This window comes from Arachis hypogaea, chromosome 19 (assembly GCF_003086295.3).
Source record: "Arachis hypogaea cultivar Tifrunner chromosome 19, arahy.Tifrunner.gnm2.J5K5, whole genome shotgun sequence".
NCBI classification, from domain to species: Eukaryota; Viridiplantae; Streptophyta; class Magnoliopsida; order Fabales; family Fabaceae; genus Arachis; species Arachis hypogaea.
The window spans coordinates 30890700-30902844 of record NC_092054.1 but is presented as its reverse complement, the minus strand read 5'-3'; the positions used below and the strand labels follow the sequence as shown (position 1 = coordinate 30902844).

Here is a 12145-nt window from a genome sequence, read left to right as displayed (position 1 = left end):
CGCTAAAACTGTGCAAAATCAAGAAAATGGAAATTCTGTTCAAGCTGAACCAGAAACTGCTGTTGCTGAAAATTCAAGAGATAATTCCATTTTGTCTCATGAATATGAAGAAAACCCTAAAGCCAACAACACCCAGAATCCCTTGGTATCTGAATCTGCCTCCAAGTTCACCAGACCTCGTGAATGGAGGTTCTTAAAGAATTATCCTGAGGAATTTGTCATTGGGGACGTCTCTCATGGAGTGAAAACTCGATCTTCAACTAGAAAGGCAAATGAAGGAACAAACACTGCCCTTCTCTCACAAATGGAGCCTCAAAATGTCAAGAAAGCCCTTAGTGACCCTTCTTGGGTTAAAGCTATGGAGGATGAGCTTCTTGAGTTTGAGAAGAACCAAGTGTGGACTTTGGTTCCAAGGCCAAGTGGAAAGAAAGTGACCGGAACCAAGTGGATATTTTGGAACAAGTTAGGAGAAGATGGCAGCATTGCAAGAAATAAAGCAAGGCTAGTGGCATAAGGATATGACCAAGAAGAAGGAATAGACTTTGATGAATCCTTTGCCCCTGTTGCCCGAATGGAGGCCATAAGACTTCTTTTAGCTTATGCTGCATTTTATGGTTTTAAATTATATCAAATGGATGTGAAATGTGTATTCTTGAATGGTGTGATAGATAGAGAAGTGTATGTGGAGCAGCCACCTGGCTTTGAAAATAAAGAGCATTCTAACCATGTTTTCAAATTATCTAAAGCTCTCTATGGTTTAAGACAAGCTCCTAGAGCTTGGTATGAGAGACTTAGCTCTTTTCTTTTGAAAAATAGTTTTCAAAGAGGCACCACATACACAACTCTATTTATCAAGAATTCTAATGATTCCTTTATTCTTGTCCAAATATATGTTGATGATATTATTTTTGGATCAGCAAACGATTCCCTTTGTTCTGAATTTGCCAAACTCATGACAAGTGAATTTGACATGAGCATGATGGGTGAACTTAATTTTTTCCTTGGGATACAAATTAAACAAACTGAAAAAGGTATTTTCATTCATCAAGAAAAGTATGCCAAGGAATTAGTTAAGAAATTTGGTATGGAAAATGCCAAACCTATGGGAACTCCCATGCACCCTAATTCAAAATTAGACAAGGGAGAAACTGAGAAAGATGTGGATGAGACTAGGTATAGAGCAATGATTGGTTCTCTTATGTACTTAACTTCCTCTAGACCCGATATTGTGCAAAGTGTTGGATTGTGTTCAAGGTTCCAATCCAAACCAAAAGAGTCACATCTTTCTGCAGTTAAGAGGATCATTAGATATGTTCATGGCACATCCAATTTTGGTCTTTGGTATCCTAAGATTGATAATTTTTCTGCAGTTGGCTATTGTGATGCAGATTTTGCCGGTGATAGAGTTGATAGAAGGAGCACTTCAGGCTTATGTTGCTTCCTTGAAAAGTCCTTAAATGTTTGGTCTAGTAAGAAGCAGCCAACAGTGGCTTTATCCACTGCAGAGGCTGAGTATATAGTTGCTTTTTCATGTTGTTCTCAGCTGATGTGGTTAAAAACCCAGCTTGCTGATTACAAGTTAAATGCTGAAAATATTCCCTTGTTGTGTGATAATATGAGTGTCATTAATATTTCTAAAAACCCGGTTTTGCACTCTAGGACTAAACATATTGAAGTGAAATTTCACTCAATAAGAGAACATGTCCAAAAAGGAGATATTAGCATTCAATTTGTTAAATCGGAAGAACAATTAGTAGATATTTTCATAAAACCACTTGCTGAGGACAGATTTTGTATGCTTAGGACTAGCCTAGGAATTCTAAGATATGATTTATTGTTTAAAAATTGCTGATGTGTTTGTTAGAGTTTTTGTCTCATAAACAGGTATGAGACAATTCTGGGCATGTGAAGAACCTTCCCTTCAATCAGCGTGTTCTGGACTTATTGCAAGTGAAAGTTGATATGGGCCAACCTCAAAAATCAGATCATGGGTGGTCCTATGTGTTTCATTAATTCAAACCACCTCTGAGCCCAATATGAATGTTACATTTTTTAATATTTGTTTTTTGTTAGCTTGTGTGTTTCGGTTTCTTGTCCAAAAAAGCTTTCAGGTTGATTTAATTTTTAAAAGGGGATTTTTAAAATTTAAAATTAATTTTCTTTTTTATTTTAAAATCAAATAAAATCTTTCTTTTTATGAGGTCATGTATTTTCAAGTCAAATCAGATGGTGATGAAGTTGCATGGTTTTAGAAAATCTTTTTGGGTACGATTACCAACACTCCCTCTCTTCCCTCCATAACTTCTCCTCAAACCTTTTAGTTTCTTCACCACCTTTATTATTTCTCTTCCCTCAAAATGAAGAAACCACCCACATGAGGAAGAAAACCATTCCACAAAGGCCTCCTCGTGAAAAGATCCTCAAACTCCCATCAAAACCGAAGCCTTCTACTCGTTCAAGAGTTCAGACCTTCACTCCCTCACCTTCTCCTCCTACATCTCCTCCTCGCACTGATCCCATGGTGCGGACCAAGACCACACCAAGGTATCCTACCTCTGCCAAGCCAACACCACCACCAAAGGCAATGCCTTCCAAACCAAGCTCCTCGAAACCAAGCTCATCCAAGGGCAAGCGCCCTGCTGCTGAAGAATCTATTCCTGAGACAACAAAATCTAAGCCAAGGTCTGTTTCATTGCGTTCACAAAGAGTTATTCAGTACCGTACTATGTGTCCCTCTTTTCTTGCTGATTTACCTGCTTTGAAAAAGAAAGGTTTCCCTTTTGTTGAAAATCTGGAATTTTTAGACTAAAATTACCTTTTTAAAATAAAAAACTTGTGTATCCTCTGCTGGTCAAAGAGTTTTTTGCAAATATGACTTACCATGAAGGAAGTGTGCATTCTTATGTTAAGGACAGAGACATTATTTTAAATAATGAAACAATCAGTGATTCTTTAAAGTACACTGATGTTGGGCCGTGTGCTTATACGTCTGTAAAGTAGGATGAAGGAGTTAGTATCTCTTACCATGATGCTTTGGCTCACATTTGTGAACATGTTTCCTTAATTGATAGCATCACACCCACTCACAAAGCCCTAGGATATGAACGTGCTCAGTTGCACTGAATTGTCAACCACATTTTACTTCCTCAAAGTGGTTCATATCAAAGGGTTTCTTACACAGACACACTTGTTTTGTATGCCCTAATCACGAAAACAGAAATTTCTTTTGCCTATTTGATGGCTAGATACATGTTTGATTCTGTTAGAAGTGAGAAAGATAAAGCACTAGCTTATGGCATGTTTCTAACTTGCATATTTGAGTATTTTGATGTTGACCTGTCAAATGAAGATTATGAAAACATACATTCATATCTAAAAGGGGGTAGTTCAGTGAAATAGTAAAAGGGACCCACTCGTTCAGAAAGAGTGGTATTGGATGATGATGATGATGACTTTATCCCTGAGGAATCTCCTCCTCCTTCCATCGAGGGCACTTCCATCTCTACTGGCCAGAAATTTGCCCTGTTGAATGTTGTCAAGGATGTTGTTCAGGAGTTTGTCTCTAATAAACCACTATTTTATGGTTTATCTTGTGCTAATTTGAGTGGTTTTTATCAACTCTTTACTCACTTATTCATATAAATTGCATGGTTTTATATTTTCCTTCCTGATTTTGTGCTATGATTGAAAACATGCTTCTTTGGTCTTAATTTGCTAATATTAATCCTCTCTTATTACCATTAGATGCCTTGATATGTGCGTTAAGTGATTTCAGAGATTACAGGGCAAGAATGACTTGGAGAATGGAAAGGAAGCATGCAAAAGTGGAAGGAATACAAGAAGTTGAAGGAACTGCAAAGCTGTCAGCCTGACCTCTTTGCACTCAAACGGCTATAACTTTAGTTACAAAGGTCCAAATGATGCGGTTCTAGTTGTGTTGGAAAGCTAACATCTGGGGCTTCGATTGGATATATAATTTGTCATAGTTTTCCTGACTATAAGTGACGCGAACGCGTGATCTACGCGGACGCATCGCAGTGGCAAAAAACCAGCGTATTTGAATTCGAAACCAGCAAATTCTGGGTTGTTTCTGACCCAGTTCTCGGGCCAGAAAATACAAATTAGAGGCTATAAAGTGGGAGAATGCATCCATTCATAATCATCAGCTCATAATTCATAATTTTTAGTTTTAGATATAGTTTTTAGAGAGAGAGAGGTTCTCTCCTCTCTCTTAGAATTTAGTTTTAGGATTTAGGATTATTTCTTCTTCATCACAGGTTCAATGTTCCTTTTATTTATTTTTCCAATTTAATTTATGAATCTTTCCATGTTAGATTTGAATATTCTATTTAATATAATTTGAGGTATTTCAGTTTATGATTCTTATTTAGCTTTTTATATTCTTGGCTTTAATTGATTAACTGGAAGCTCTTGAGTTATCAACTATCCGTGATTGGTTGTTATGTCGGCTAAATTGACTGGTATTCCACTAACTCTAGTCTTTCCTTAGGAGTTGGCTAGGACTTGGGAATCTAACTAATTAGTTCACTTGACTTTCCCTTGCTTTCATAAGGGTTAACTAAGTGGGATTAACTTCCATTCTCATAGGAGTAACTAGGATAGGACTTCCGAATTTTCATACATTGCCAAGAGTTTATTTTACAATCATTTATTTATTTTATTTGTCATTTAAATTACTTGTCTCTTACTTTCAAAAACCCCCAATTTACAAAACTCATAACCATTAATAAGAACATACCTCCCTGTAGTTCCTTGAGAAGACGACCCGAGGTTTAAATACTTCGGTTATCAATTTTAAAGGGGTTTGTTACTTGTGACAACCAAAACGTTTGTACGAAAGAGTTTTCTATTGGTTTAGAAACTATACTTACAACGCGATCATATTTTTATATTTCTTTACCAATAGAAAAATCGATCGTCAGTCTCCCAATCAAATCACTTGATTGCTATGAGCAAAGAGCAAAGGAAGCTAGCAAGCAAGCACGAGAATTTCCTCCGTAAGTCAAGAGATAGAGTGGCTATGTTCATGACTTTCATTGATAACCTTCAAAAGGATGAAGACCCTGCCACTGATGTTGATGAAGAAGTTGATTCGGAGGGAAATGCTTCGGATGCCTAGGATGCTACATGAAGCTGCTGCTAATTGCTGTTTTTGTCTCATGAATTCTGTTCATTTTGCTACCTTAGGACTTATGTTTCTTATTTTTGGATGACTGTAATACCTTAACAACTGCTGCAAATTACTTTTAAACTTCTTAGATATTTTGCACTGTGTTCTAATACCTTCTTGCAGGTTTTAAGGTTATGTTTTTATTGATCTTGTTTATTATCCACCCTTGATGACAAAAGGGGGAGTAATAGCCTCTCTGATCTCTGAATTACTAAATGTGCTGAATGGTGATTTTTTTTAATCTTAATTGTGAATCAATAGATGGAATGCTGAATGTCAAATTGACTAAAGTTGATTTTGGTCACTGTTTTTTTGTTTTTTGTTTGACTGCTGCAGATTTTAATAATCTTGATTTGTAAATGTTTGCAAATGTTGAGAACTGTTGTGATTATCTTGGCATGAGGATGAAAACTTTGCTTTATGATACGTTGTTGCTTTGACCCTGATAAGTTAATGCTCTGTTTTGGCTAAAACTTAAAAATATTAATGTTTGTTGCATCTTTGGTTAGTACATAGTATTTGTTTGGTTCCAAATAAGCATATGTAAACAGGAAAGAAGAGAAGAGCATAAATCTAGGGGGAGCTAATCTTGAAAAGCAAAGGGGGAGCAACATAAAAGCAAAGAACAAAAATCAAAGGGAGTTCCTAAACCTTACTAAAATTCATTTCCTTTTGATTATTGCTTAAATATGTTTGTCATCAAGGGGGAGATTGTTGAGTTAAGAAATTAACTAAATTAATTAGTGATGACAAACATTATTTAATTGGGTAAAATAAATAATTAAATATTGATTGTTTATAATTGTATGTTGCTAATTATTTATTATATGTTGCAGGCCAAAACTCAACATTGCAACAGCCCAATATAAAAGCTAGCAGCCCAAACTAAATGAAATCAATAAACAAGGCTGGCGGGCTATAAAGCAAATGGAAGCCCAAAGAAAATCAAAGCAAGATATCTAATGGGCTGAACTTGAATGTATACTCAAGCCCGATTTGATATTCAGCAAGCAAATTTTCCTTCACTTGCTTTCACCAACTCAACGTACACTTTTGCCTGCTGTGGTCAGAACTCAGAAAAAGTGAGAAGAGAGAGCTTCTTCCCTAAGCTACTCACAAAAGAAGAAAGAAAGAGAAGATTATACAAGAAGGGTTTAGGTCAAATAAGAAAAATCAAACCATATCAAGCTTAAGCACAGGTTAAAGGTAAACCAATTCTTATTACATGAAAGCTGCCTTATTCTCTTCTTCCCAACTCTCTACAAGTCCGAAAATGGCATACAAGGGAAATTTGATTTCTACCCTAATCTGCTGTGTATCTACGGTCACAAGTGATACTTGGGGACCAAGTAACTTCTCAATGGCTGAGATCTGGTTTACCATTGAAAGATCCTTTTGTGTTTGCTGTCTTGAGGCTTTCGGTCAATCAAGGGAAGTCAGAAGCAAAGTTTTTACTCTGAGGATTAATAAGAAAAAGTGATGTCGTGGGTTGGTGAAGCACAATACTCAAGAAGTTGACCTAGGAAGAGCAACCAAGCAACATGCAAGAAGATAAAAGAGGTTTGCTGTTCATTCAGAAGCCAAGGAGAGATAACCCAGAGTATTGAGATTTGTTCTATGAAGAAGTTCTCTGAAGAAGTTCCTTTACTTGGACAGTGCTCTCTTTCAAAGAAGCATTCCGCCAAAAATGAAGAACTAAATCAGAGACATGCAAACTGGTTTATCACATAGCAAAGAGGCTGTTGATGAAGTCAATCTCCTTCATGTTTTACAGATTGTAATGTACTTTTCAATGTTTATCTTTCTGTAATTTCTTGTGAGAAAAGGCATATTGAGAGAGCTCAAGTAAAAGCCATGAGCGGAAAAAGGCTGAGAGATACACTTGAGAGAAAAGCCTAGAATTATTTTTAGATTTCTTTAGGTATGTCTATGTCTTGTATCTTGTACCTGTGAGGTATCTCTTCCTTAGTTGGGTTAGCACTAAGAGTGAAGAGTTAGGTATTAGCATAGCCAATGTCAAGTTAAGTTAGAACTTGAGTGTGAAAGGATTGGGTCAATCCTGTGGAATTGGTGTATGTAATACTTTTAACTGTAGTGGAAATTCTTCCATTGTTGTGGAGGAGACTGGACCTAGGTTGCATAGCACATGGCAATCGAACCAGGATACATACTGGTGTTAGCTTTTCTCTTCTCTGCTATGTTCTGTTTTCTGATATTCATGAGACAAAAATAAATTGTCTCATAAATTTCCGCTGCTGAGTTCAAACAGAATCAGAATTCAAAGTTTGCTTTAAAGGGTCACTTCAGTAACTTAAAAGAAAGGCATAGATTCAATTCCCCTTCTCTAAGCCTACTACAACCTTCATACTCTTCTTCATTCTTCTTCTTTTTATTTTTTTGTTTTATCTTCTCATGATTCTTCTTGTTTTACTTTGTTAATAAGAATAAAAATAAAAAAATAAAAAAAATACATATGATGTTGCAAAATCAATAGGAAGAGGAGGAAGAAAAGAAAAAAATACAACAACAACAATAAAAAAACGATAATGAAAAAAAAAAAAAGTAAAGAAGAAGAATGAATATTAACATCAGTGGGATAGTTAAAACGTATATTCATACTCTCACTAATAAAACTGATTTTTTTTAGATTTAGACTAAATTAGTTAAAAATTTGAATGTGTAGTAGCAAGATTTTTCAAAAAATTATCTTTTAAAAAACTAATCATTATATTTAAAAAGTAAAAATTTTACTAAATTGGCCCTTAATTATATGTTGCAAGAAGATCATTATTATGTCCAAAGTGTCTCCTTTAATTTTGCCTCTCCCTACCTCGGCTTCAAATGTTATGTGTTGATGTATTCACTTTCCAGGCAATTGATGGTCCTGTTATTGGAAAAGTTGTGACTTCTGGTAACAATAAGTTCGTGAAAGGTGATTTGGTTCTTGGAGTATTCACTTGGGCTGAGTACTGTTTTATGAAAGAAAGAACCATAATGAGAAAATTAGAGCCCTCCGAATTTCCACTCAGTTATCATCTTGGGGTTCTAGGTAAGCTTTTTATTAATTACATGGCTCATGGTTATTGCATGGATACTTCGCTATTATAGAGATGGCCAAGCACTTTGTGCTATATTTACCTATACAAAATTACACAATTGGCTACACATTTTAATTAATTATTAATTAATTATTTAATTAATTAAAGCAAAGTAAATCATGCCCTGTGAAAAAAAAATTGGAAGAGTAATATCATGTTTTTCTCCCCTAAAATATGTGTCATCATCGTATTGGTCCTTGAGAGTATATTGGAATCATTATATGGAAAATCTAACTTCATATTCACCCAACACTTTAAACTGAATGTCCCGTAAACATACATTTATAAATATATGAAGATGGATCAATCCCATATATAAAGAATGATATTAGTAAAGTGAAAAAGTGCAAAGTCTAATTATTTTTAAATTAAGATATAGTGAAATTTACACGTGATGAAAGTTATAATTTTATGAGAAATTTTAAGTTTTAAAGTGTTTTAAGATCAACTTTCTTATTATGATAAATTAATTGTCTTTCATATTATTATATGCTTGTTATTATTTTTAATTTAAATTTTAAAAATATTAGTCAAATAAAATTTTAAATTTTAAATCACATTTAAATCTTAAAATTCTAAACTCTAAAATAAAAACTAATATCAGGCAAAATAAATAACACATAATAAGAGTATTTATTTACTCTTAGAACATACACAAGTTTTAAAATTCAATTGTAATTAATTCTATAACTTTTTATTTTATCAGTACTGATAAATTTTCAAGATTAATTTATAGCATGTGTAATGATACTGTAGGTTCCACTATTTCACTTTATTTTTTTTAAGAGACATTTATACTTTTCAAAAGCATAAATATTTTGTTTTATTTTTGGTAAATTAAAAAGTTTATGTATGTATTTGTGTTTGTAATTTTTTAAAGTTAAGGTACTTTTAAAAGTATTTAATATTGTGTTTATTTATAGTGACAGGACATGAGACAATAACACAAAAATACAAAATTGTATTTGATAGATAAAACATAAATAGAAACATTATATTTAAAGATACTAAATTATTATATTTTGTGTTCATTCTAACAAAAATGATACATAGATACTAATAAAGTACACAACTTATTTTTTATTTTTCTTTTATTATTCTTGTTAATTTTTTATAATTATATTTTTTATTATTATAAAATGAGAATAAAATAAATTTTCATAATTTATTCTATCTTATCACCAAACAGAATACAAGAATACTAAATTCTGTGTCTTTGTCATTTATGTCTTGTTCTCAGTGTTTTGTCTTGTCCTATTCTCAAAAACAAACACAGCCTAAGAATTTTTTTTAAAAGTTAGCTTGTGTAACACCCTAACTACCAAAGCTCACACTTCCGGCTGCGCGACTCTGATAGCTCGGACATTACGATGACTTTTATACTATTTAATACTAAAATATGAGCCTGTTTGAAACTTTAAACCGCAATACCGCTCCCAAAAATTCTTTCGTTCGATAACGTACATCCATAAATACCATACAACTTACAAAAACTCATAAAGAGTACATCCATATATATACATACATATATATAAGTAATATTACAAACATAATCCAATACAATTCATATCCCTCTTACAGATTATATCAAGATAAAGGCGAGGGTACAATAAACCATAACTAAAACAATATAGAGCATCACAACAACAATTAAATAAGCTCTTCGTAACTTCTGCACCCATATCCTGAAAGGGAAAAAATGTAGGGGGGTGAGAACATCATCCTCGAAAGGGTTCTCAGTAGAGGGTTTTTGGGAATTACTGTAATAGGATACGTGAAAATAACCGCACCAGTGATTTATAACCGTCTTATGCCTCTTTTCAAAAATAACGGTTTACAATAAAGGTAAAGTCGGAAATCTTTTCTAAAAGAGGAACCGTTCAATTCTCAAAAACTCAAAAAGCCTTTCAAAAAGGTTTAACCATGTTGAACCAAATTAGCATTTCATACTTTTCCAAACCAGAAACACAAAAACCGAAATCAACCATCGGTCCACCTCATTCCAACCACGGCCCTAGGCGCAAACAATCCAACCAGCAACCAATCACCACAGTCCAACAGAGTCCCAGTAGCAAACACAAATAGAAAGATGCAAGCACAAACAAACAGTTATTGCAAGTAGGACAATTAGCAATTAGTCACATAGGCAAACCAAGTATAATATGCACACCCAAACAATGTCACATAAATGCATATGATGCATGCCTGTCCCTAGTGGCTGATGATATCATCTGTCGGTTATATAGCTAACCCGACACGTCCTGGTAGCTAACCATGGACAGAAACACCCCTCGTGGAGCAAGTAGGTTTGAGCTACAACCCCATTGCTACTACCCGCTCAACCCAGAGCCAGTGGAACAACCACTACTGCGGCTACTACCCAGGCGGGTGTTTAAAAGCTCAACCTGGAACGAGTGGAATCACCACTACTATCGCTACTACCCAGGTGTCACAATCTCTGACCTGGAGCAAGTGGGACGAACCACAACCCTTGCTACTACCTAGGTATCTCAAGCATATATTCATTCAATCCCAACCATGGATCAACATCCATCTTAGCCATCCGGCTTAAATTCATAATTCATAGTCAGCCATACGGCCCATAACTCATTCGGCAATCAGCCATAAATCAATATCATACACAGCCATTCCGGCTCCAGTTCAATCCAGAACCAGCCAATATTCATAATCATACACAGCCATTCCGGCCCATAACAAAACAGCACTTCCTCCATCCAACATCATCAAATTCATAAAACCGGCATTTAAGCCATAAATCACTTTTTCTCAAATCGCTTCACTTTGAAATCAAGTTTCAACTCTTTTCAGCCTTGGCTTTAGAAATCTCGTTTCTCAAATCATCTCAGGCTCATAAGCCAAATTTACTCAAAGTGAGTTCCCTTTTTAAAACAAAGCAACTCTCGGCATTCTCTTTTCAAAACTTCCAAAACCATGGCAAGTTAAGGATTTATTTCAAAGTATTCAAAATCACCCATACAACAATGGGATTTCATAACAAAAGTTTCTCGGCAGAGTCCCAAGTCTTTAGGGGAGAATAACATAACTCATTTCGCCAAATTCATTTAAAATCATTAAAACATTGGCTTTCTGATTTGAGTAAGCAAATAGGATCTAAGCCAAACTGAGTCATGTAATCATTTACTTCTTTCAAAGCCGTTTCCTTTACTTAGGCAAAACCAACTTCAACCCCCATGATAAATTCTAGAACGTTTCAACTGTTCAAAATTGTTTTAGTCTTGCAAGAATTCAGAATTCAAAGAGCACTTAAAACCTTTCTCAAAATATTTCAAAATGAAACTTGTCAATAGACATTCAGGTTCTTTCAAAGCCATTGAAACTTCTTTAATTGAAACCCCAAGTCAAATTCAAAGGCATAAACCCTTTTCACATCCAAACAGCTTTAAAACACAAGTTTCATCTAAATAATCTTCCCCTGAAAGAGATACAATGCCTTTCTTAAGAAGCAAGACTAAATCATAATTTCCTCTTTATTAATTCATTTCGAAAGCATGAATCATCCTTTTCTCGATAATTCAAATAAAATAGTACAAGTCTTTAACTCATCATTTTCCAGACAACATTTCAATAAAGACTCGGATTTTATGGAAATTTCGGCAGCACCTCCCCTAAAACTTGGACTTTTGCCACTCGGTTCTGGTCCCAACTAAACCGTTTCTCATTCCTTTTCAACAGCTCAAAACCAGAAATCAATTCAAAAGCAAGCTAAATCCAACAGTCGCCTCAATGGCATACCTCAAGGAAACCATTTCAAAAATCAACTCAATATCAACCGATTTAACTCATTTATAAAGCTTTAAAGAATCGGTTCAGCAAT

The 12145-nt window shown here is 34.6% G+C and overlaps 1 protein-coding gene across 1 annotated transcript in view; it reads left to right on the top strand.

Moving 5' to 3' along the window:
- The first annotated feature begins 2374 nt into the window (after nt 1–2374).
- LOC112778199 (2-alkenal reductase (NADP(+)-dependent)-like) overlaps nt 2375–12145 on the top strand; it is an 89960-nt gene continuing 80189 nt past the window's right edge. The window contains exons 1-4 of the mRNA XM_025822549.1: nt 2375–2682; nt 5075–5169; nt 5315–5322; nt 8063–8240. Coding sequence (XP_025678334.1) covers nt 2375–2682; nt 5075–5169; nt 5315–5322; nt 8063–8240 — 589 coding nt within the window. The remainder of the gene's footprint in view (nt 2683–5074; nt 5170–5314; nt 5323–8062; nt 8241–12145) is intronic.